The sequence below is a fragment of the Pseudopipra pipra genome, chromosome Z (assembly GCF_036250125.1).
Source record: "Pseudopipra pipra isolate bDixPip1 chromosome Z, bDixPip1.hap1, whole genome shotgun sequence".
Classification (NCBI taxonomy): domain Eukaryota; kingdom Metazoa; phylum Chordata; class Aves; order Passeriformes; family Pipridae; genus Pseudopipra; species Pseudopipra pipra.
The window spans coordinates 1,111,567-1,137,474 of NC_087581.1; the positions used below are offsets into that span (position 1 = coordinate 1,111,567).

At 46.0% G+C, this 25,908-nt stretch overlaps 1 protein-coding gene across 4 annotated transcripts in view; it reads left to right on the forward strand.

Moving 5' to 3' along the window:
• The window catches only part of MYO5B (myosin VB), a 144,219-nt gene that overhangs the window by 18,498 nt on the left and 99,813 nt on the right, over nt 1-25,908 (forward strand). For all 4 annotated transcript variants that reach the window (XM_064642283.1, XM_064642285.1, XM_064642284.1 and 1 more), the window contains exons 2-4: nt 9,803-9,913; nt 13,408-13,579; nt 15,953-16,097. In XM_064642283.1, coding sequence (XP_064498353.1) covers nt 9,803-9,913; nt 13,408-13,579; nt 15,953-16,097 — 428 coding nt within the window. The remainder of the gene's footprint in view (nt 1-9,802; nt 9,914-13,407; nt 13,580-15,952; nt 16,098-25,908) is intronic.

The following is a 25,908-nucleotide window of genomic DNA, read 5'->3' on the forward strand; positions in this document are numbered from 1 at the left end:
TGAGACTCAGGATTCACCGGGTGATGGAGATGGTTTGTCCTGCATCCCTCCTTACTTAAGCTTTTTTCTCTCCTACATCTGTTAGAGGAGATTGGATGTGGGATTTAGGGGATGGTTTTCCAGGGGGTTGCTGTGTGGTGTAAACAAGAGGCTGCAGGATATCAATGCTGGTAGATCTGGAGAGCCAAAATCTCAGTATTTTAGCTGAACATCTAAAATTATAGGGAAAAAAAGAAAAAAAGTAGGTGACTGTCCAGCCATCCTGTACTTTCCATTTTACAAATTAAAAATATTTATATACTAAAACCTCCTTTCATTTGAGTTTCCTCAGTGATATGTTTTAAGCCAATTTCAGTTTAGTGATTGCAAGATCATACTTATTTTCAATGTCTCACTGGGGAGAAGAGACAAAATCTGTAAATTATTACAAAGTAACTCACCATCCAAGTGTGCATCTGAGGTCTGGCACATGGATGTCCTGGGAGAAGCAGAGCCAGGTACAAATCACATTCCCAAATACCCAGAAATTACTGCAATGAGATAAAAGAGATTGAGGAAGAAATTCTTGGCAGTGAGGGTGGTTCCAAACCAAACCATTCTATCATTGTATGAAAGTGCAGGAGCAGGTTTTCCCTCCAGGAGACCTTTTCTCTGCCCTCCCATTCTTAAGCAACTGGGGGTGTATGAGTGTTTGTTCACTGCTTCAGTTATTTTAATTAAACATATTTATTCCAGCTTTGTGTCTAGCTCACTGGTGCCGTTCTCCAGGTGTCTTAATGTCTCCTTGCTCACAGACCTTATTGCTGGAATTTTTTAATTATAACTGGTAAAATGTTGCCTGTTTAAATCCTCGGCAATCAATTTGTTTTCCTTCGGTTGCTTGGCAATGACAATGATGCAGAGGTGGCCCGGGGGTGTTTTCAGCACACCCCTCTGGTTGGAAAATGCTGGAAAAATGTCCTAGAACTTCAGTTCAACCCCCCTTTGAATTATGTATGCATGAGCGATGTCCCAAGAGGGTTTTTAACGCATGAGTCCTGGAGATGTGAGGGGTAACTACACAGGTTGATTAATCCAATTACTACTTTCTAATAAGGTTAAAAATCCAGTCTGGTGGAGAGCTTGCACTGCAATTAAAGGTGAATTTTGGTGGTGCTGTCTGGGCACAGTAGTGCCCAGTGGGGAGGACGGCTGAGAGTTTGATGTGCTGTGCACCCTGAATTTTGGGAGGTGCTTGTCACACTGTGAATGTCACTGGTGTCACCACAATTACAGCCAAAAATCAGACTCTGTTTTTAGTATTTTTAGCTGAAAGCTCTGGTGTCCCCCTGGCTGCATCCCTGCATCACCAAGCTGGGCTCCTCCCAGGACCATTTTCATATAAAATCATGTAACAGAGGGTGGTCACTGCACTGGGGAGTGAACATGATGATTGATTTCCCTAAAGCATCACAAGGCTGCGTTATAGATAGAGGACTGTGAAAACCCAGGGTGAAAGGCCATTTTGGACTGCTTAATTAAACTCAAAGGCCGTTTTTTAACTATTCATCAACAATCAGGTATACATGGTGTATATAGAGCATGTTTTGGATCCATCTTATGTTCATCAAGGAGCTTACTTGGAGTTTGGATGGAAAACAGGAAGACAAAGACAAGGTTAAACCACAACACTGCTCAAAGTTTTGATTAATTGAGAATTACATGAGAGAAGGGTAATTAATGCCAATCAACAGGGATTTGCAGAAAGTAGCCTGGAAGGATTTCACTTTTTCAATATGACAGGCTGTTTGGTGCAAGTCATGCTACGGAGACACTTGGCCCCTGTGTGGGGTTTTTAATTAAAAAAGAAGAAAAGTCTGTAAAACTCCAGTAACCATTACTGGAATGAAAAAAATTGGCTGCGTGGCTGAGTTAGGACCACGGGGCTCATCCTGGGTCAAGGATTTTTTCATGATCCTGTGCAATGTGCTGATTTTTTTAATCAGTGACTTGTAAGAGGAGGTAAGGAGCGCTGGAGGAGCTGGGTCAGCTGGGTGGTGCTAGAATGTGGCCATGAGCATCCTACGGGTTCTGGAACCAGGGGAGATGCTTGGGAAAGGGGTGTCGAGCCCCCTGCTCCAAATTGCTGCTGCCCTGATGCCCACAGTTCTTGCAGGAGGATCTGCAAGTCAAGTGCATCATTACCTGGGTCAGCTTTGTCACCGGGCTGTTTGTGCTCCTCCAGGGGCTCTGCAGTGATTTAGAGGGGTTTGCAGAGCATCCCTCTTTCTGTCAGTGTGACAGTGGATGGATGGTGATGGTAAGCATCTGGTAGAGCAAATGGTGAGTGCTTTGCAGGGCTGAGCCAGGCCTGATAGAGCTACTCAGTGCTGTCTGTGGGGTGGTGATCTCCTGCTTGAGGAACTTCAGGAACTGGGGAGAGGATTCCCACCAGCAGACTGGTGGCTGGCATCTCGTAGTGCTGCTCTAATACCGGTGAATATTAAGTTTTGCAGGGCCCTTTCCAGGGTTTGCTAAATTTTCCCATGGAGTACATGCATTAAATCCAGGCTTAAATACCCAGAGGAGCAGCCCTGCCTTGTACCCCGTGATTTCATCTGGCTCCTGGCTGTGTCCTCGCTGCCAGCCCTCAGCCTTCCCCAGTGCTGCTTCAGAGCCACCAAAGGCCAAGGGCTCCTGTGCTCAACCTCATCCAAGGCTGGAAAGGACCACAGAGAGACCCCAGGTGCTGCCAGCTCCAATTAACCGGGCACAGCTCTCCTCCTGGAACATCTTGGGCTGCTGTGGGATGATGGCAGTGCAGGTGACAATGCACAGCCCCTGCGGGTGAAGGCTTGCTGACCCTGGCAGAGGGGTTTGGTCTTGTTGTTTTTGAAAGGGTAGAGGGGCAAAGTGAAAATACAAGAGTTGTTGCACTGCCCAGAGCAAATCCCGGTCTTGCAGCCCACGAGTGAGTCGCTCCACAGCCCAGGAGGGACTGCTTTTTATACTCCAAATTAAGACCAAATTGTTTATTTGCACTGTCCCAAAGCACCTGGGTCTTTACCTAGTTTTGCAACATCTAATGACTTACTGCAAGAGGAATTTTGCAGTGAGAGACCAGGGCTGTGTGTGCACTCAAGACCTTGATGCTGAACTTGTCACTCTTAATTAAACCTGCAGTAACGAGCAATGCTGAGATGCCGTGGAAGAAGTGGCAGGGGAGAGGATGGGAATACACGAGCTGGCTGTTAGTTACATGTAAGACTATTGATTAGTCTTGGAAATCATCCTGAAAATCATGCTTAATTAAGTAAAGGGTTCAAGTGTACCCCCAGTATTCCTATCCTGGTGTCAGGGCTTGCCTGCAGCCCCACTCTGCTCAGTGCCAGTTTTCTGTCTGCCTTTGGTGACATGAAGTTTGTGCAGTGATGAACTGAAGCCCTTTAGTGCCCCTTCATTAGAAATGCTGCTAATGAGCCAGTGGATAAATGCTGCAGATGCTGCTTGTCCAAGTACTGCTCAGCTGCTGTGACACGTTATGCAAATCATCATCTGAGTTAATTTGGGCAGGGGAGTAAAATTCCGCAAGGAGAAATAGAGTGAACTTAGTGCTGGTGGGAGACTCGGAGCCATCCATCAGTGTGACATCTCTTCAGGGGCAGAGGATAATATTCCCTGTCCCCAGGAGGCATCAGCAAAGCACATGCTTTGTTAGCTCAAAGCCAGGCACCCGTGTAGCCGTCTGGGATGGGGAGATGCTCCCCAGGATTTGGGAGCCCTGCCCTAAACAGGGCGAGGTCTGAGTGTGCCTTTGTGTGCTTCTCCTGGGACCGTCTATCCAGGCTGATAGCAAGAGGATGGTGAAGAATGTGAGGGATGGTGTAGGTTATGCTCACCTCCCTTGGCTCAGCTGTTCGAGATTGTGTGTTTTTATCAGCCTGGGAAACACAAAGATTGCTCATTCTCATGCTGGAGAATTAGAGACTCTACTGCAGTGTGCACTCTCTTTCCCTTTGCACTGAACACTTTCAGCAGGTTAACACTTGCATTCTGTAGCTCAAAACGATGTTTTTTTGTGCTTTTTAAGAAGTAAAACCCTATTTTTTTTTGCCCTACCCCTTGAGCGTGGTGTTATTGTAGTGTACATCCCTTGTACATTGATTTACCAGTCGTAACCTCTCCTTTCAGTGTTTTCGGGTTTTTAGAGTGAGGAAGAAGTTGATCTTTTCCTAGCAGAGGTCCTTGTTGTGAGTAGATGCCCTCTGGGGTCGTCAGAGCTGCTGGGCTGGTGTGTGTCTTCCCAGCATTGAGTACCGGCACTGGGCAGTGGAGAGATGTGCAACACAGGGACATTCTTGCCCGCTCTGTACCAAGCAGTGAAAGCCTCTGCCATCCCCTCCTGCCCCTTGTGAGGGTTTGCCAGCTGGTGGTACCCAGCAGCAAGTGGAGAAGCCAGATCAGGGTGAGATACAGAGGTCAGGAGGTCCTGGAGTCATGGCACAGCTTAGGGAGCTCTGACCTAAATATGGGCTTTGCTTGTCTGTCAGGCAGGGGAGAAATCATTCCTGGGGTGAAAAATCTCATTCAGAGGATGGGAAAGGGAGGATTATGGCTTGCCATCTGCCTCTATATTCAATATTGTAAATAATAATAAAAAAGGTAATGATCCACAAGTCCCTTAATGGAGAGGTTTTTGCCCTGCTGCCAAAGCACTTCACCTGTGCCTCGCTGCGCCACAGGCAAAGCAGATTTTTCTCCTGAGTCACTGCCAAGTGGGGCAGAAGGGAATTTTAAGGCTGCAGGGCACCCGAGAGAGCCTTGGAGCTGGTGCCTTTCCATGGCCCCCTCCTTCCAGCACCCTTTAAGCAGCTCTTGCCAGCACTGACAGGCGCAGCGGTTTGCACAAACGCATTTACCACTCACCACAGCTACACAACTCCGTAAGCAACCACCTGTAACTTGTAGGGGACGTGGGATCCTGCTGCCTTGGGCATAATGCCAGTGGATGGGCAAAAACACGTGTGCTGGTGACTCCAATTCAGCCCAGGACTGCACCCCCAGTGCAAATTAATGCAGAGAAGTTTGTTTGATCTGGTGCAGAGCTGGAAGGGGATGCCGTAAGCAAGTAAAGTCCTCTGGGTTGGTTTTTTTTTATCTGCAAGATCCTCTTTAAATGATCTCTGTGGAGGGATCTTTAATACTAGTTTAAAGAAAAAGTAAGGGAAAGAAAAATTATATCCAGAGTGTGTGGTATGACAGCGTTTTAATTTAAAGTACAGCTTGTGCTTTCCTCTTACTTGGGAAGAGCACAGTTTGGGGAAACTTTGATCTTAGTAACAGATAGCCTGTGAGAGCTGGGGGGGAGTAGTTATGGGACTGTTTCAGTGTAAGCTGCTTAACCATTCACGTGCTGTATGTGTATTCTTGGGAAGCCAGGGCTGAAGCTCATGCTGGTTTTTCTTTTGTATGCATTTTTTTTTCTCCTCTTCAAAAGCATCCAGCAATACTTGGACCACTGAAACAATACAGAATGAGGTTGGCAATAAGACCACTACAAAGGGATAAAGGTGGAAGAGTGTTTGCTTTACAGAGAAAAATATACAGAGATTTGTCCCAATTTCCACCTCGTTCTAGTTGACATTTCTGTGTTCACCTTCGAGTTTCTGACAAATCACTATCTGTGGTTTCTACTAGAGTCCTTTCATAAGATTTGCTTAACCAGCGTGGAAGTCTTTGTAAGGAGATCCTGTATCTTAATCTGTGTTACTGAATTCCTAATTGTGAGGTGGTTGGTGCTGTTGTATTGCCAGTATTGTGGGTTTTCTGCTGTGCCCTCCCTCTGTCTGCAGCTTGTTGGAAGGATGTCCCCGGCAAAATGCCTTTGACTCAGGAGCAATGAAAACTTCCCAGGGTCAGCTGTGAGCATTGCCATTCCTGAAATAACTCAGGGGATTAAAACCCAATCATAATAAACATGGATTTTGCTGACTTCAAGCTTGCCATAAAGACTTGCAACCACCAAACAGCCCAGACTAAACCGAGATAGCTAATTTTTAATACTTATTGCATAATGAAAGATTATACAATTTTCTTAATGTGATGAAAATTATACTCTGTCCCCACAGTTGTAACTCCTTTTATGCAGACCAACATCCCTTCACGGAGCATCCTCCAAGCACATTGCCTGGAGCTTGCTGGGACTGCCTTTGGCCAGCACCAAGAGCTTCAAAACAGTAAAACAAGACCTGCCTCTTCTAATTTAATGTTGGTTTTAATCTGCATCCGCAGCGGCAGCCTGCTAAAATCTAAATCAAATCAAGAGGTGGGGATTGAATTTATTAAGCTGTTGCTTAAGCTGAGTAGAATAAGGCATGAGGCTTCAATAGCATTGAATGTCTTTAGTTTTATTGGGGATCTGGTTTAAAAAGACCCAAAGCGAACCAGAATTTTTGTTTTGTTTTGTTTTGTTTTGTTGTTGTTTTTCCTTGAGAGGCTGAACGTGCAGAGCTATTTCCAGTTAATTTTAACACATCATGTAAAGGCATCCTCGAAGATTGAAGAAAATATTTTTCTTTAAAGAAAAAGAAGAGAAAATGGATGGAGATACTGGAGTGTTGGGACGTTAAGTGGTTTGCCCAGGGTTGTGTCTGCTGAGCCTAAAGTCAATTAATCCTTTGTTCCCAGTGCTTTGAGATGGATCCACCTGCCTTTTTCCTTTATAACAAGCTCCAGCAGAAGACCAGGAGGCTGTTAAAGCTCACAAAGCCAGCACATGGCATATGGAGATACAGAGTGGTATAATTGTGTTAGAGGTGTGACTATGGAAGCAGGGGTTCACAGGGATGCTCTCCTCCTGCCTGGGTGGATAGCTGCCAGGGTTGCTGGTTTTGGTGACCTGGTGGCTCTCTCTCTATGGATTTAATTGGCAAATATGTGGTGTATATTTGGAGGGACCAGGTTAGAGGCAGGGAATGCAGGAGGGGGATGAGTGTGGTGCTCCAGGTGCCCCCACCATGGGCTGCCTCCAAGCCTCGTCAGGTTTTAATTAAAGCTCTCCTTTGAAAGATGTAACAATGACAAAGTGCTTTTATTCCAGCGCTGTGCTGGACGTATTTCGGATTTATGGGTCAAAGGGAAGGCTTGGGTGGGGGTTTGTAGAGCAGCCTGCCCTGCCTGGAGGGCTGAGCACTTGTGTCTCTGCTGGAGCACAGCAAGGAGGGGAGGACGGTGAAAAAGCACAACAAAACAAATGTAATAAGTCTTCCCCTTCTCGGACGTGTGTGTGTGCACGCGTGAGAGGACAGCATTATAGATGCTTGGGGAAATGCATTCATAGCAGCCTCTTCCAGCAGCCCCTGGCTGTTTAGCAGGATGGGAAGCACTCGGAGCATGAAGACCTTGATCACATTTGGAATCTCACAGCCAGGGACCAAGAGACCCCCGGGGCTCCTGAGACCTGGCAAACATCTCTGTCCTGTTGCCCCCCGTACTGTGTGAGCCATTGCACATGTGTGTATACACAAAGTCCTGGAAAATCAGTTTTTAAAATTCTGTGTTTTTTTTGGTCAGGGTGGCTGATGGGGTATGAGGTCTCCCACCACCAGGTTTTGGGCAGTGGATGCTGAGAGCTGCCACCCTCTACCAGCAGTTCAGAGCCTCCTGTCACACCTGAGTCTTGGGTGGCTCCTGGCCATGGCTGGTGATGAACTGCTGAGGATGACCACTGTGACCTCTTACTGCTGCTGGAGGTGCACCCAGATTTCATTTACCAAAACGTTCACAAGCACCACTGTGGTTTTTGGGTTGCTTTGGGGTCAGCATGTCTCTGTCTGCACCTGCCTGTCCAGGCAGGTCCATGGCTCAGCCCAGCCCTGTGTGCAGGTGGAGAATTTGCAAGGTTGGCAAGACCAGCAACATCTTGTCTTTGAAGCTGCCTTGAACTGGGTACATCCTGATCCTTGGCTATTCTGGGCATTTCTAGAGCATGTCTGAATCACTCTTCTGCCAGGAGAGAGCTGGCACTGGATGAATCCACAGTGGTGGGGATGAAAGAGCAGGCAAAGTGCTTTGCAGAGGGATGAGAGCTGCAGGAATGGTCTGTAAAGCACTTTCTGTAGTCTCGGAGTCTGGAGAAGCAGGTGAGGAAGGATGAGTGATGCATTGTCATCTTGCCAGCTGCACCTACTTCTTCTTTCAAGGGCCAGCCAAAGATGGGGTTCCTGGCCATGCTGCAGGGATGTGTCAGCTCTTTTTGTTTGCTGGAGGAGACAATGGAGATTGGGCTGGGGGTCCTGAACCAACCCCTTCCTGATTGCAGCCTCCCTTCCTCGTGGTGGGGAGAGCACTGAAGGCTCATGGGATCTAGAGGTGGTGTGATGAAGGGGGGGGAGGGAATTATTTATTTATTTATTAATTTGCTTCATGATAAAACTGCTGTTCTGGCAATACAATTGTGTAGCTCCAATAACATCTAAAGGTTCCTGCTGCTGTAGCTATTGAGCAGCTCTAAAAATAATTACAAGTGATACATATAAAAAAATCCATTGCTTTTCAGCTGCAGAGCGGACTGTCAGATGGTTCAGCTGCTGTTTTAGCTCGTGGGTTGCTACAAAATGTTACTTGGCCCTCATGTGCTTGGGTTTGGTTTTAAGATGAAGGCTGAAACTTACCTTTGATGCTCAGGTGCTTTGGATCTTCTGGAATCTCCCCCAACCCCTTGTGTTTGGAGTAAGAATAAGGTTATACGGTTCTTATTTCAATCAACAGGCAGGAGACATGCCCCCCAAATGCCAATAAATTAGTGACAATTGAGGTGTTCCCATTGCCTCCTGTGTTGGGCTGTCTGAGTCCAGCATCAGGCTGGCTTCGTGGGTCCATGGCCAGCAACCAAAGCCTGATTTGTGATGCAAAGACGAAGCAAATTGGGGTTCCTCGTTATCAGGACCTTGCCCTGGCAGCACTGTGTGCAGGAAAACTGCTCTGGCAAAAGAAAGGCGGGTGTAGAGGGTAAGGGGAGACCCGCGGGTGGAGGTGAATGTGTTTCTGGTTGGCCTGCAGGACTTTTGTCCCAGCTCCCAGAAGAAGTCCTGGAGGTCTCAGCACAGCAGTGGCTACTTGCTGAGCACGAGGGGATGTTTTTATGCAGCCTGGGCAGAATCTCTGCATCACAGAAGCAATTAAACCTCGTTAGCAGGAGGTGCGGTGGCCCGGAGTGTGCTGCTCACACTTGGGTTTTATCCCTTCACGCACACTTTGGCTGGGCTGTGCAGGTCTGCCTTGGGGATTTTGGTGGCAAAAGAGGTTAAATGTTGCATTTTCCTGGAGCCCTGAAGCCTGTTTGCAGGTTTGCCTCCAACTGAAGCAGCTGGCATTGGTGTCGTCTTTTGCCTGCTCCATGGCAGTGGGTTTGGGTGGGGGCTTGCTCTGTGGGAACCAAACTGTCCTGTTCTGTGCAAAATAAATACACCCTGGCGTATGGTCTGCTGGGGCTGAATTGTGTTATTTCATAAAAGCTTCTGGAAGGCTGGTTTTTTTCCCAGGGAAATTAAATTCCATGTTTGCCTCGAGGCTCTACCTTGCTTTGTCAGATTAGTAACAAGCCAGCATACACCTCATCCAGGAGAAGCTTGACTGAAAACCAGACTTTTAAGAACTGAAACTGGAATTTATGTGTTTTTTTTTTTACTGAAATCATTGGTTTAGCTGAACTGACTTTACAATGAATGTGGGATTGTATTAATAGAGAATTAATTTATTTCTCATTTAATTTCCTGAGGTTTCCTCATATTTAAACTTTTTCTTTCTTCCCCTCCCTCTACAGTACACTAGGGTTTGGATTCCTGACCCTGATGAAGTTTGGAGATCGGCAGAAATTGTCAAGGATTACAAAGAGGGAGATAAAAGCCTCCAGCTGAAACTTGAAGATGAAACTGTAAGCTTTTGAACGTCGTTATTCTTTTTAGTAATTTAAAGCTTCAAATTAATGTGTGAAGAAGCCTGATCCATCTCATAGTTTCTGTGAAGCAGTTTAAACTGTGTTTTATTGCCTCAACACTTCCAGCTCTTCCCTGCCCGCTCCCTCCCTAGACACTTGTGTTAAAGTAGGTTGTGAGAAAAGCCCTTGACCTCCATCATCTCTTTTCATCCCCTGGCAAACTTGTAATAGTCTGTGATATCAGAATGTATTCTTTTTTTTAGTAGTAGCAGTATGTTAGAAATACCAGTTTATGCTCTTTGCTGCTGAACAAACTGTGAAGAGCACGGCTGGTGGCATCTACTCAACCTTGGGTACCGATGAAAAAATCACACAGAGCACAGAGCTGACTGCTGTGCAACAGCTTTCTCCACGCCTTTGTTTTTCTCTTTAAGTATAATCTTGTGTAAAACTCTCTTTTTCCTCCGTTTTACTTTTAAACAAATGGGTTTTAAAAGGCAAGACCCACAAAACTCATTTAAATGTAGATGTTTTCTAGCAAGCGCTGCTTCCGAACGCACACGCATCCAGCAATAAATCATTCCCAAAGCAGGATGGAGGCTGGGGAAAAGCAGCTGCTTTCTGTTCTGCACAAAAAGCTCATGGAGTGGGACTTTGGGTGACAGCAAGGAATTGCAGATGAAGTTAACCATGGCATTTGCATCAGCTGCAGATTTGGGTGGTTTATGGAAAGGGGGCAGCCGTGCTATGTACCCACCACGAGGTGCCTGGTGTAGCAGGAAGAATAAATACATTTTTCATGAAGAATTTCACCCAAACCAGCTTTCTTCACCGAGCAGGTAGGGTTTACTCAGTAGTCTAGAAGATGATCTGCTCTGTTGCATAAAAGAGCACTTCAAATTGAACCTGCTCCAAGGAGGGCAAGTAATCCACATCCACTGCCAGCCAACCATTTCAACACTTTGGGGAATATCTTGACCATGTTGCTTAATGGGCAGATGGAGAACAGGAATGAGATGTGGTTGATGAGGCTGTTCATCAAAACAGCTTTTCTTTCACAGCAGGGCAAGCACAGGCTGTTGCCAGTGTGTGAATGTGCCAGGTTTGCAAAGAAAGTCAGTGATGCTGGAATCTGCGCCCAGGACTTGGTGCTGTGGCTTTTTCCTGGCTCAGCTGTGTCTGCTTTTGTTGTCCTCCACAGTTCACTCTTCCAGCATAGGGCAGCTTTCTGAGAAGAGTAAAGGATGGATGATCCTACTCTTGGAGGTGCTTTTTTTACCCTCCATGGTGATAAATCTGGATGAGGAGATGCACAGATGCCACCCCACTATTCCTTGGAAGCACCAGGCACCAAGTTGCAAGAGACCTTAAGGTTCAGCCAGTTCCACTGCCACGGGCAGGGACACCTTTCACTATCCCAGGTTGCTCAAAGCCCCGTCCAACCTGGCCTTGGACACTTCCAGGGATCCAGGGGCAGCCACAGCTTCTCTGGACAACCTTTGCCAGGGCCTCACCACCCTCACAGCCAAGAATTTCTTCCTAATATCTAATCTAAACCTACCATCCTTCATCTTAAGGCCATTCCCCCTTGTCCTGTCCCTCCATCCCCTGTCCCAAGTCCATGTCAATCTTTCCTGGAGCCCCTTTAGGCCCTGGAAGGGGCTCTCAGGTCTCCCTGGAACCTTCTCTTCTCCAGGTGAACACCTCCAGCTCTCCCAGCCTGGCTCCACAGCAGAGGGGCTCCAGCCCTCGGAGCATCTCTGTTGCCTCCTCTGTTATCATTCCAGTAGCTCCAGGACCTTCTGATGTTGGGAACCCCAGAGCTGGGCACAGATGGGTGTCTGGGTGCAGATGGGTGCCCATCTCATTCACAGCAGCTCCTTCCTACCACTTCTTGTGCTCAGGCTGCTGAAGTATGTCTGCTCATATTTCTGACTGCTACAGCCTCCATCCTTCTTTTCTGGTTGAGATCTCCAGCAGTTTTAGTGCTTGGGAGGGTTTTTTTTCCCTATTTTTGTTCTGGATATTTCCCTGGAAACCAAAGGGGCTAAGAAATCCTACAAGGTCTACTCAAGAGCTGAGTATCAGCAACATTAAAGTACAAAGAGACTACTAGGTGTTGTAGGTAGTAGCTTAATAAGCATGTCACTGTCATGGTGAGATGTGGAACATCTCATTTAGGGGTTGTGTAAGAGACCCAAGGTCTCTGGGAGCACCCTGTTTGATTCTCTTCTGTATGAAGCCCTGCCTGGATCTGAGTCATGTTGGACTGAAAAGCTTTAGGAAAGGGAGAGAGCACTCCTGTCCATCAGATTGGAGATACCCAGCATACATATCTTCAGGGGATTCAAAGCTGTTGAAAGCCTTTTGTTCCTGACAGCCAACATGCATTACCCAACAGTTTAATGCTTCTCTTTTGTCCTTGTGCTTTAAGTGAATTTTCATGGGTTTTGTGTTTTTCTGGCTCTGCTCTGTATGCAAGAGTACTCCCTCTGAATGAAGAGCTGACTTTTAAATATCACAAGGCATCCCTGGTGTGTTTGCCATTAAGATGTGAGACTGAGTGCAAACTCTTGAAAATTGGCATTGACAACATGGAATTGGAGAATAAAACCAGCCTGAGGTTGTCAGACGTGCTGAGAGACCCTGTCCTCGTGCACTTGGGCCAGCTTTCCTTGTGCTGTTTCCATGGGCAGTGTTCCAGTGCTCTTTTGCTTGCAAACTGGGGTTCTTCCCTTCTGCTGGGACCTGAGCATCAGGACCCCTTTGTGAGGCACCCTGTGGGAACTAACATCACAGGAAAAATTTTTTCCTCCACTGTAAAAAAAAAAAATAAATAAAAAATTACAGTTTTTCTTTAGTTGGTGGCTCTGCTGCTCACTTGGGGATGAGTCAAAAATAGCATAAGGCTGCCCATATGGTAACTTCAGCAGCGTAAACTGGCTCCTCAGACACCGAAGCAGCAGGGACTCCATGATTCTCCATGTCCTCTCTGCCTGAAGAGGTGTCAGGTTTTGGGTATGAAAGTAACTTGAATTAAAAATGAGTTGAGAAATCGTTCTGATGGTAAGAACGTGGTCTAGTTTGGAATGAGGCTGCTTTTCAAAGAGCATGAAGGTGCTTAGATCAGATGAAGCTGTGCTTGTCTGTGTGGTGCCTGTTACTGCTCAGAGCTGGCTAAAGGCTGTTTGCCCCAAGGTTGGCCTGAAAACAACTCAGATATGCTCAGGTTGGTGCTTGTGGAGCATCATGGTACTCCAGGACCTTGGCTGGCCACCTCAAAGCCATTTACCAGAAGGATGACCTGTCACCTGATAGTGCATCATCCAGGTCCCTATAGCATTTAGCATAAAGGGGCTTTTAATTTCATTTAGAGCAGGATGTGTAAGTATTTTATACTATCAGACTGGAGTTATGCTTGGATAAGTTATTAGATATTAAAGGAGCTGTTGTTTGTTGTGTTCTCATGTTCCTCATGTGTTTCTCTTCAGCTCTACGAATATCGTCTTGACCTCCAAGGAAATGAGCTGCCTCTCCTATGCAATCCAGATATCCTGGTCAGAGAGAATGACCTGACAGCCCTCAGCTACCTGCACGAGCCTGCAGTCCTGCACAACCTCAAAGTCAGGTTCCTGGAGAGCAACTTTGTCTACACGTACTGCGGTGAGTGTCCAGGCCACAGGTTCAGCTCCTGGAAAGCTGTGGGTCCACAGAGAAACCCCTTGAGACCACAAGCCAGAGGCTGCAGCACGAGGAAGGTCTGGGGACTGTGATTTTGGGGTGGGTGGGAGACACAAGTGTGTGCCAGCAGGCTTTAGTTTGTAAAACCACAGGTGGTTTTTGAGGGTTGGTGCACTGTGAACTTCCTGAGCTCATGGTCCAGCTGATCCAGTTCCACAGCAGCTGGTGTTTCCTCTAACTCTTGGTGGGAACATCTTGTCAGATGAGTTTGAGGCCAACTTTTTGTGTGGTTGGCAACCCCCCCAGGGAAAAAGTAGGATATAGCAAATCACCAAAGAACAGCAGCATGCCAGAAAGAGTGATCCAACTGAGAAATGTTCATAGACTGCAAAAAACCTTCTTGTGTTCTTATTTCCTTCCTTTTCTTAATGACTTTGGGAGTCATATAGGCCTTGAATTCAAGGTGGAAGGAGGGCAGGTGTGAACTTGGGTTTGTCCTTTTTGGGGCGGGTGGCTTGCCAAAGCTATTCAGGACTGCATTACCTGTGAATAAATAGCAACAAATTGCAACTTAAAAAAAAAAAAAAAAAAAGAAAGAAGGCAGTTCATAAAATCCCAGGATGGTTTGGGTTGGAAGGGACCTCAAAGCTCCTCTCGTTCCAACCCCCTGCCATTGGGGCAGGGACACCTTCCACCAGCCCATGTTGCTCCAAGCCCCATCCAACCTGGCCTTGGACACTTGCAGGGATCCAGGGGCAGCCACAGCTTCTCTGGGCAACCTATACCAGGGCCTCACCACCCTCACAGACAGCAATTCCTTCCCAAAATCCCATCTAACCCTGCTCTGTGTCAGTTTGAAGCTGTTCCCCCTTGTCCTGTGATGAGTTGCAGGATTTCAGCAAAATCCATGGGACCACTTGCATGGCAGGGCCAAGCCTGGTGTGTACAGCTGTGATGAAGTGTTTCAGTTTAGGGTTGTTGAGGAAATGCTTGGCAGGAGGAGGTGACTTTTTAAAATAGCTCCCTTGAAATATGTAGCCTCTGTGGCTGTTGTAGTGGTGACTTTCCTCCCAGTGTTTAATGATGTGTAATGTGGGACTGCTGGCATAACTTGCAGCCTTTTGCAGCTGCACTTGTGCCTTCAGTCAGCTGCAAACCTGCTCCCATCCAAAATCAGTGAGGTTTCATTTGTGCAGCTTCTCGTGAAGGTTTATGATAACCTTGAGCACAGCATCACGTTAATGAAGATAAAGGGGTTTGGGCTTAGCAAGTGTAGGTTTAGCTACAGAGCTCTGCGTGGGTACAAAGTACCCCGTGCTCTGGTTATAAAGTGGTTGAGAAGGGTGGAAAAGTGCTTATCTGGGGTAACAACAGCCCTTCAGCTTGGCTTGCGTGGTGTTTTTTGGTGACTAAGGGAAATTGGGGCACGCCCCCAACAGAACCAGGAAGCAAACAGGCAGGAGGAGGGCACAGGGAGGTGAAGCAGCTGGGTTAATGTCCTGCAGAGGCAGGTGATGTCGCTGACCTTTGCCTCCCACGGCGGGTGAAGTCACGTCTCCTGGTGTTCACTGCCAGCTGAGGGTTCCCGTGCTCCGCTGGGTGCCCAAGCCCTGAATTGGCTGGGGCCCACTCCCACCAGCCACCTGCTCCCCAGAGCCCCTCACAGTAGCAGTTTAAACCTGCAGAACCTGAAGGTGCTTCAGAGGTGGAACTTTGTCAGCGCTTACGTGCAGGGCAGCTCCCTCGAGCACACAGGGAGCGCCACAGGTGGCTCTGCCTCTCATTAATTCCAAGGCTCACTGCCTCCTCTGGGCAGGCACGGCATTCCTAGAGCTGGAGAGGAGGCAGACATTAAAGCTTTAATGCAGGCTCTGGCATTCCTTTCCTATGATTTATGCGTATCAGTTTGATTTCGGGTACATTCTTTGTTATGAGCTTTCACTTGAGATTTAAGCCAGGGGAACCCCCAGCATGTTTGTTTGGGTCTAGCAGAGCTTTGGTTGCTTTTCTGAAGTGATCGCTCAGGCTCTATTTAGCTTTCCTCACTCCTTCTGCAAAGCCTGGCTTCACACAATGTAAGTTATTATAAATTTTTGCTCTTATCACTAGTTTTGTAGGCCTCCTGTGCAGCTGTATGGGAGCTTATTGCCTTGCTATGAAAGCGTAGCCCTTAAAAGGAGATGCTGAGATAAGAATCAGGAGTCCTCCCCCATTCAATTCTCATCTTTTTTTTCCCTTCAAGCATCATATTTAAAAGAAAAAAATGATCAAAACAGCTAATGCACACCCTGAAAAGCCTGAAATATTAACTCCCTGCTTGGTTTGTGATATACCCGCCTATTTATCTGTTCTAAGGTATCGTGCTTGTGGCCATCAACCCATACGAGGAGCTGCCAATCTATGAAGAAGATGCCATCTATGCATACAGTGGCCAAAACATGGGGGACATGGATCCCCATATCTTCGCAGTGGCCGAGGAAGCCTACAAGCAGATGGCCAGGTGAGTGGGTGCTCAAAGTGGGAAAAGATGCAATTAAATGCGGGAATTGTGCAGTGAAAGGGAAGTTGTGGAATTCTGCTTGCTGGCTGGACCCCGTCGTTGCTTTCCAAGGCTGCTGGGCTCATGGGGATCCCTGTGGTCCTCAGGAACTCAGGGGTTTGGTGCAGCCGTGATTCTGATAGGGATCCTTCTCCTGCTGCTGCTTGGGTGAGCTTCCTGGATCAGGTTCAAACCACTCTGCAAATGTCATGTTTAATAGCTTGGAGGAAACCACATTTCAGATAATTTGGTGAGATAATCCAGCTAAACCCAGGAGCTAATGTTAGTTGTTTTTATGGAGACGTTGTGATTTTGAGTCAGGAGGTGACTGGCAGATATTTGGAGGTATTTATGGATCTTTCAAAGCAGTGTCTTCACCAGATGGATGTGGTGGGAGTTCTACTTCATTTGTTTCTGTGTTTGTTGTGTTGCTGAAGACAGATGTAGGATTTTGTTCTTAGCAGATAAGTCACGATCTAAAAGAGAATTTGGGAGGCAGCTGAAAGTTGTTGCACCAGGGATCATTTTATTATAGTCAGGACTCTCACAGTGTGTTTATGTTTGCTTGTGGATTAGCTGAGATTTTCGTACAGCCCCGGCTTTTAATAGCAAGAGGAAGCACTGAACCACTTTCCAAGGGTTGCAACCTGTTTTCTGGGCTTTAGTGGTGAGTTAGGATGCATTTCTAATCAATGGTGTGCCAGAGTTCAATCCAGAAATGCATCTGGAGGAGCAGTGCCATGAGTGGAGATCAGAGGGATTGTGTCCAAACTGAGTGCAGTTCACTCCCGTGAGTGCTTGTGCTTCGAAAGGATCTGCTTTGAGAAGAGTTCAGGAATTTGGGAAGCTGTCTAAAGGGAAGAGGAAGGCTTAGAATTTTGTCCTTGTGTGAGTCCAGGGTGAGCAGCGAGCTGCACGGGTTTTTTTAGAAGATATCAGAGCTTTGCTGACCAACGTGGACAGGACCCATGGATTTTCCTGGGCAGGTGTCTAAAATATAAGGCTTTTCTGAAACTGAAGTTTGTGTATTTTTGCAGGCAGTGGGCTAACAGTAAGCTCTAGCCAAAGATGCTTGACTCTGCTTTCCTTCTTGTCAGAATAAAGCTACTTTTGACAAGCAACTCATAATTGATAACTGCTGCCTCTGGGTGGTTAAGACTGCTCTGTTTTCAAGGGGACAGGAAAATAACCACCTTCAAAGCTCTTAAATAAGATCCTCACTGTTCAATGCTCCTCTAGTGCTTGCTGTTTGGGGCTGTTATTATGGTAATTGCGGGTTTGGGTACAAAAGAGTGTTTCAAACGGGGCTGAGAGGAGATTGGGATGTGGATTACAGGAATCTACCTGTTTATTTGAAATGTGCCTTAAAATGTAGCACACTGTATTTTAAATCTGAAAGCTTCTGGGTGGAAGTTGTGTTTTCCACAGTTTGATCCGAGCTTTTCCCTCTGCAGTGCTCCAGGGAGAGGGGGTGGAGCTGCTTGAACAGGGTGTGTGGATGGCACGGCTCATGAGTGATGGATGAAGTGCATTGAACAGGACTTCTTTTTGCCTTTTTTAAAACTGAAATACTGACTCTGTGGGATGCCTTCTGCCTGCAGCTCAGCTTTAGGCAATTGGGGTACACGTGAGGTGGGCCATGGGTGCTTGGGCAGCTCAGCCATCAGGGTGGAGGTTTGTGAGCATGTTAAACCTGAACTGGTGCAAAAACCTCACTTCCTTTGCAGTGTCTGAGCTTTTAGACAATTGGATTATATCTGGTGCATCCTATAGACCAGGAATAAAATTCAAACTCTCCATCTCAGAAGGTCAAACTTGCAATGTGATTGAGAGGAGAAGAAGAGTCTTCTGGATTCTTCTGAATATTTTAGCTTCATTAGTGGCCCAGAACACACTGGAAAGGCACAGTGGAGGTGACTGAATGGGATTGAGTAGATGGCAAGGGAAAAGGGCACAAAATCTAAGACTCTCTGTAAAATGAGAAAAATTGAGGTAATTAGATTATTAATTCTCTGAGCTTCTAGTATACCATGGCCATTTAGAGACAGGATGCCAGGGCAGAGCTTAAGATACTGGTGGTGCACAAGTGTTAGTGAAGTGGTCCTGTGCCTTCTCCCCTGCCTCAAGCCAATAGTGTCCATGAGATGGGACTGGGGACTCTGCTGGATCCTGTGTTTGGTTTTGTCCTGTCATGAGAAAATGCCAATTTAAAAGGAAACAAAAAAAAAAGGAAGGAAAAAAAGATGTGGGTGAGCGGGATAAAGGGGCTGCAGAGAGTGTACAGCAACATCTGATCCCTTTTTTGAGTCTAAGTAGTTTACAAAGCATCTGAACACTTACAGTTATTTCAGCACGTGTTAAAACTCCCCTTTAAATATGAGCTTTTCCCCGAGGGGGATGTTTTGTAGAGAGTTGCTTTGTAGCACCTGCATGTAAAACAGCTTAAACAAAAAGAAAGGCAAGTGATTAAAATTCATATGTGACAGCCTCTAATTTTTGCACTGACCAGCTCTTTAGAAACTCCCTGCATACCCAGCGTGAGACTAAATGCACTCAATTCACTGAAAGAATGTTGTTTTAAGCAAAATACACAGCACTGAGTTAATTTGCAGCAAGTCTGCTACTGGAGGTGGTGGAGTCAAGCGTTGGGAGGGTGGAGGGAGGGATCATTTGGTGATTTTTAATAGCTGAGGCTGTGAGTTCAGAGCAGTGAGTGCTTTGGGTCACACATTACCTGCAGGGCAACGCAGCCACCTCCTCCCCTGGTCACGATCTCTGTCCTGGTGAGGTGCAGTGGGTGTTGCTGCCTTTTACACCTTCGGGGGTGCCAGGGGTGTTTGCAGTCCTGAAAGCAGACTGAAAGCTCTGCCGTGGTCACAGGGAGAGCCAGCACAGCCGCTGGTGCCTTGGCTGATTGGTTCTTGCTTTTCTCACAGAGGAACAAAAGATCCCTTGTGTGCCCAAATCCTGGTGGCAGCTCTGGTTTCCTTGTGTGTCACTGTTCTGGGCAGAAGCAAAATTTCCCTTTGAAACTTTCCCTTTTGTCTGAAGTCAGCCTGACCAGCAGCTTTCCACACATGGGCAAGGGTTGTTCCACACTTCTCTGTGCTGGGCACTGGTGAGGCCACACCTCAAGTCCTTTGTCCAGTTCTGGGCCCCTCAATTCAGGAAGGACCTTGAGGGGCTGGAGCGTGTGCAGGGAAGGGAACGGAACTGGGGAAGGGTCTGGAGCAGCAGGAGCAGCTGAGGGAGCTGGGGGGGCTCATCCTGGAGAAAAGGAGGCTCAGGGGGGACCTTCTGGCTCTGCAACTCCCTGACGGGAGGGGTGAGCCAGGGCAGGGTCAGGCTCTGCTGCCAGAGATCAAGGGAGAGGAGGAGAGGAAACGGCCTCAAGCTGTGCCAGGAGAGGTTTAGGTTGGACATCAGGAGGAATTTCTTAGTGAAGAGGGTTGTTAAATGTTGAAATAGGCTGCTCAGGGAGGTAGTGGAGTCCCCATCCCTGGAGGTGTTCAAGGAGTGACTGGATGTGGCACTCAGTGCTCTGGGCTGGATGACAAGGTGAGGATCAGTCACAAGTTGGACTTGATGACCTTGGAGCTCTATTCCAACCTTAAAGATTCCATTATTCTCACCCTGACCTGTGTCCCTCTCCATGAAAATGTACCGTCAGTTATTTCCAGCTCCATGGAGGTGACCAAAGTTTGGATGGTGACGGTGCAACACCAACTTCCCCTTCCCAGCCTTTGGGAGCTTTAGTTAGATGTTTAGTTAGATATTCCCCTTTGTGTCTGCAGCTCCGTTTTTCTTCTTCCCAGCTTTTCTCAGCCAGCTTGAGTTGTTGGTGTGGTCACTATGTTGTCTCCTGATGCTGAGCTGAGTCTATTAGGAAAATCACTGCAGTGTGCTTCAGCAGTGAATATATTTGTGTGACTTTGCTCTCTTTGGCCCCTGTCCCTTCATTTTGTCCCACCTGGCTTCACTCTGGGCACTGGTTTGGGAGCTGCTAGTCCAAGTAAGGTTTCATAATGCTTTGGGGTTTGTGGTTGTTTGTTTTTTTTTTTTTTTTTTTTTTTTTTTTTTTTTTTGAGTGTGTGCTTTTTGTTTGTTTTTAAATAAAAATAATGCATTTTACTTAATAAAATACAGAATTGAACAGCACCAGGTGAGAGAGGTATGTGGTATGAATAGCGCTGCTGTGGGCAATGGAGCAGAAGAATGGGCCCTCCAAAGGTTGTCAAACGTCTTTCAAAAGCAGGGAGCAGGTAGTAAAGGCGATCTTTGCTCAAATCATAAATCAAATATTGGAGGTATTGTAACCCCCTTGCTGTATATTCTGTGTATTTTCCCGTTAGCACATCTGGATCTTGTGGTAATAGGAACATTACCTCAGTTTTGTGGGCCTCCTAACAGGTGTGACGTGGCAGCAGCCTGTGACAGATAATAACACAAAATAATTTCAGTGTTCAGGTCTTACCCTGGGAAAGACCTGGGGTACTTAAGGAGTTGTGAAAGCCTCCTAAGAGCATGGGCTGGGTGAAGTGCCATGGCCTTTATTCCCTTGTGCATCTATCAGGCTGATGCTTTCACAGATGCATGGTGTCTGCAGAGCTGTTTCATGTGGCCAGGCACAAATATCTTGATCTGATTCACATATAACTCTGCTAAACTGGAAATGTAGAATATTTTAATGTTTTTCCAGGGGTGTGAAAGGGCTTTGCAGAGCTTACCTGACCCTTGCAACGTCAGTGGGAAAGCAAGTGTTTTTGTAACCTGTTGGTTAGACTGGATCTTCCTCCCTCTCAGTGTGAGGATCCCCTCACGGTGTAGTGTTGTTGATAGTTCTTACAGAACAAATAAAAAAAAATAATTCAGGAGTGATTTGATGAGTGAGTTCAGCTTCTGCATATCTGGTCTAAACTGCAGCTCTCTGGGTACCAGATAATTAATCCCCTGTCTCTGCAGTTCAAATCAGGGTCAGCATCTACTGTGTGATTCCTAAATTAGAAGTTATATGGAAATAGAATGTCTCCCCTGTTCAGCCCCACTGCCCACATGCTGTTTCTGGCACTAACTGCCCAAACACTTGGACTGCAGACAGGTTACTCTGTTTAGTAGTGGCTTTCCATTTTTATTGGAAGTTAGTGTACCCAGGCTTTGCATTGCACTGTCAAAAGCATATGTCAAAGTGTGAGAATCACTGCTTGCCTGCAGCAACAGACAAAATACCTGTGTCTTGCAGAGATACAGGTGCCAGTGGGCTGTGTGTGTGGTGACAACTGCTCTCTTTCCTGCTGTGGGGTGCAATGCTGGAGCTGGAAAAGAGCAGGAATTGCAGCATCCACCCTGCACACAAGCAAACAGACTCAGGGAGGGATGTGGGCACGGTGGGGGATGTCCTTTGATAGCACTTCAAATGTCAAGCTTTACAGGAGGATTTAAAGCTGTACAATGAGAGAGCAGATAGGAGTTAAAAGAGAGATTAACCCCCAACGGAGATGCAAGAGGAATCAGACTGGCACAATAAATAAGGCTGAATCCTGCATTATATTAAAAGCAGGGAAGGGTTTAGGTCTCCTGATGAATGAGACTATGTTGGGGGTTTTCAGGGAGCTGTGGGGCTGAGCTGTGCTGGAGCTTAGCAGGGCCTTGTAGCAGGTACCATCTCAAAACTAAAGCTTTGGTCTAAGAAAGGGATCAGAGCAAAAAGCAATGTATAGCCTTGAATTTAGGAGTGAGTAAAACTGAGGGATTTCTCTTCTGTTTAGGTTTAAAAGTGGGGTAGGGATGAGGGGAGAAGGTTTTGGAAGAGTGTTGCCATAAACATGCTGGTGCTGGTGTTACACCTCAGGGTTTCCTTTTCTTCTCCAGAGGTGATATACAGAAGAAAAAAATTAAGCTGGGAGGGACTCCAGATGTTTCCAAAGGATTGGAGGAGTGACCCTCTGGTCTTTCTTGCCTAGTTATGGGAGAGCTCAGAGAGATGCTCTGAGGATAAGTAACCAACTATTTAGTCCATTATTTTATTTTATTTTATTTTATTTTATTTTATTTTATTTTATTTTATTTTATTTTATTTTATTTTATTTTATTTTATTTTATTTTATTTATTTTATTTTATTTTATTTTATTTTATTTTATTTTATTTTATTTTATTTTATTTTATTTTTATTTTATTTTATTTTATTTTATTTTATTTTATTTTATTTTATTTTATTTTATTTTATTTTATTTTATTTTATTTTATTTTATTTTTATTTTATTTTATTTTTATTTTATTTTATTTTATTATTTTATTATTATTTTATTATTTTATTTTATTTTATTTATTTTATTTTATTTATTTTATATTAATTTTATTTTATTTTATTTTATCCTATTTTATTTTTTATTTAATTTTAATTTTTATTCTATTTTTTCTTTTTTTTTTTTTCTTTTTGACAGTTCAGAATGAGAACTGTGCTACTTGCTAGCAGACTTAATAATGAATGAAACATCCCTTACAGAGAGATCATAAATACTCATAAATGGGACAGAACTGGCATGAGAGAGCTTAAGGTAGAGAAAGGTCAGTGCTTGAGTGAGAGTAATGATTGTGCGTATATGAAATATCACCATCTGGGAAGGAGTGATAATAACCTACATCAGATGTGTAATCGCTGCTGTGACGCAGGAGAACTGTTGGAGCTCTGAGGTGAGAAGTCTGTAACACCGAATACAATTAAACATTCAAAACAGTGTTTATGAGCATCATAATTACGTCAGAGCTCAAAGACTTGTGATTGGCCTCGCCCACCTCCCAGTCAGTGTTTGCCATCCCACATCCTCAGTTCTGGAGGCCTCAGGATGGAGAACCCAGAGCACACACCCAAAAGCCAACCGGTTTCTGAAAAAATCTCTTTCCGGAGTTTTCCCACTCTTTCCCGATTTAATTAATCAGATGGCAGTGTAGGATTTCTCCAGCCATGAGTGGGTGGCTGATGATAGTGGAGGCGATGAAGTCCATCAGAAGGACCATCTTTCTGGGACTGCCATGGGGTGGAAGAAAACTGACTTGCCCTCCTGGCGCCCCCAGGGCTGATCTGCTGGGGTAGCATCCCACATGATTCTTGCCCCTGTGTGGTTATTTTTGGGACGGTGCTGTACCAAACCTCCTCCCTCTGCAGTGCTCCACAGGGGCCAGCGGCTTGCAGGCTGTTGGGTCGGAGCCAGGGGTTCTCTGTGGTGCGATCCCAGCTCAGAAAAGAGCATCAGGGTGCCAGAGAGCTGAGAAAACCGGCCAGGTGTGTGTTTTGTGCTCTCCCTAGAGACAGCGCACAAAAGAGCTGCCGACCCCGTTTCCGTGTGGCCGAGGAGCTTGTGTTCTTCCCCGACGCGGTGTGCAAAGCGTAAATCCTGGGAGAAGGTCATCCCGCCTGCCCCCAGGAATTGGTGGGAAGACTGGAGACAGCTCAGCATCTTGCAGAAACTTGGAGCTCTTGGGATTTTCTTTGCCGTTGCAGGAGCATTTCCAGCCGGCTGCACAAAGAACTGGGGGGGAGAAAGTACCTTAATGAGCCGGGACCGGCGGGACTCCCGCGGCTCCCGCGGGAGGGGGGACTGGTCTGCTGGGGCGTCGCATGAAAGAGCTCTGACTTCTGCAAAGACATCTTAATTTGCACCGGGATGTTTGATCTCTGCGCTGGAAACGTCACATTGATGTGTGTTAAACAGCGTTGCACAGAGGGAGTAGCACTGCACAGCGGGGCTGGTGGTGACCACTGCAGAGGATGAGGTTAATTTGCACCGTACCTGCTCCTTGAGCATCGTGCTTTGTGCTCATCCTTTCCCATCCAGGGCCAGACTGGTACTTTTAGGCTTTTTCCCAGCAACTGAGAAATTCAAGTCCATATTTTCTCTCTACCTTTTTGCTAAAACCCAAGGGGCTGTGTGTGAGCAAATCTGCTCCAAAACTGCTCAGGACGGACCCTGGGGGATACAGTATCCGTGATGCACCTTCTTGAGTAAGACCTTGCATGATCTAACATCCCCCAGGGACACCTGCAGCAGATGAGTGATGTTACACCAGGCTTAGGCCTTGCCGAGGTGGGATATTGCTGTTTTCTTTCTCTGATTTCTCTGTGTTCCAGTGTAATGTTATCCTTACAGTTGTAATGGTACCAGGATGGGGAAGGGCTGCAGCAGTTCTGTGGCCAAAATGAATTTTGAAGCTCTGATGTGGCCCATGTGGGTGTAGGTTATTGGTGAAAACAGTATTATTTTCCCCCATCAGTATAAGCCACTGTATGAAAAGTTATCTCTATATAAAAGAAGTTATCAATATTTAAAAAATTATCTACATAAAGAAAGGACAAAAAAAAGCTTGTATAGGATAATCCATGCTGTTTGTGAAAGATACAGTGTAAAAAAAGACTCAAATGAATATATAACACTCAAAAATCTGTCCTTATGGTACTGCTGGCTCCAGCAGCTGCAGCATAAAATGTGCATTTGCAGCTGATGTTTGATAATGCAAACAGAAAACATGTCCTTAGGCACTCTTGTTCGACTGGATGCTGAATAACATCTTCTTGGGTTTCTCCGAGGGAAAAGTCTAACTACCCCAAAGTTGTGGGTTTTTATTTGCTTTGACTGACAATACCAAGTGTGGTACTCTAAAAACCCAAATTAAAGCAAACAAGTAAAACAAGTTCCTGCCACTCTTGACAGTGATGCTGCTCCAAATTCCAGTTATCCTGCTGAAATGGGAACAATTCCTGGCTTGGAAATTTCGGAGATGGCTTTTCTCTGTGTTACAATGCTGCAACACTCTGAGTTTTACCTTCACGGTGTGCAACTTTTGTTTATTAATTTGAAGGCAAAGTTAGACCATCTCGGTTTTTCACCACTTTTGGGATGCAGTGAGGGATGCACTTGAGGGATGCAGTCTAGCGGTAATTAAATTATTGCATTTTTTTGTATCACTAACAACACAATGCAGTATTTATGCTCATCTTTAGCCTGTGCAGCACTGTCAGTAGAGAAGTGTGTTAGAGCCTGTTGTGTGTCTGGGCTTTACGGGTGTTCTTGTTATGGTCAGGCTCAATTCAAACTGCAGTACTTAAAGGATTTTTAATCTTCAGATTGCTTTATGAACACTAATCCTCCCGGCATCCTGAAAGAAGTAGGTTAAATATGATTTCCATGGTGGAGAGACTTACTGACTCGTTCCACGACGTGGAGAATTAGTGTCAGATCTGGGATTAAAGCTGGAGTGACCCCTGACAATTGTTCACAGGGTCTGGCTATGCTGTCATTTGCATCAGATATTTTTCCCTCCTGGAAGAGCTGTGTTTTTAGTGCAACTGGTTTTGCTCCCACTACAGAAATCATCCCTGGAAGTGTCCAAGGCCAGGCTGGGCAGGCCTTGGAGCAACCTGGGATACTGGAAGGCCTGTGACCTTTAAAGGTTACTCCCAGCCCTGGCAATTCTGTGATTCCATGACATTTTTCATGTATTGTAAAAACACCAGTGACTCTCTACTTAGTTTTGCTGGGCTGGGCACCTCACCCATCTCTTACTCTGTGTGTGGGTTAGAGTCTTGATGTGTTTTGCTCCTAAGATGTCTGCAAAATTGACTGTATTACTCACCTCCATAGCACGTTTGGAGGTGCTGTTTCCTCTTGCTTTGAGGAAACAATTCTGGATTTTGTTCTGCTTGGAATTCTGCTCCCTGATGGTTTTGTTTGCATCTCTGATGGATGGAGGCTGTTGCACAGATCCTGGTGTTAGTTT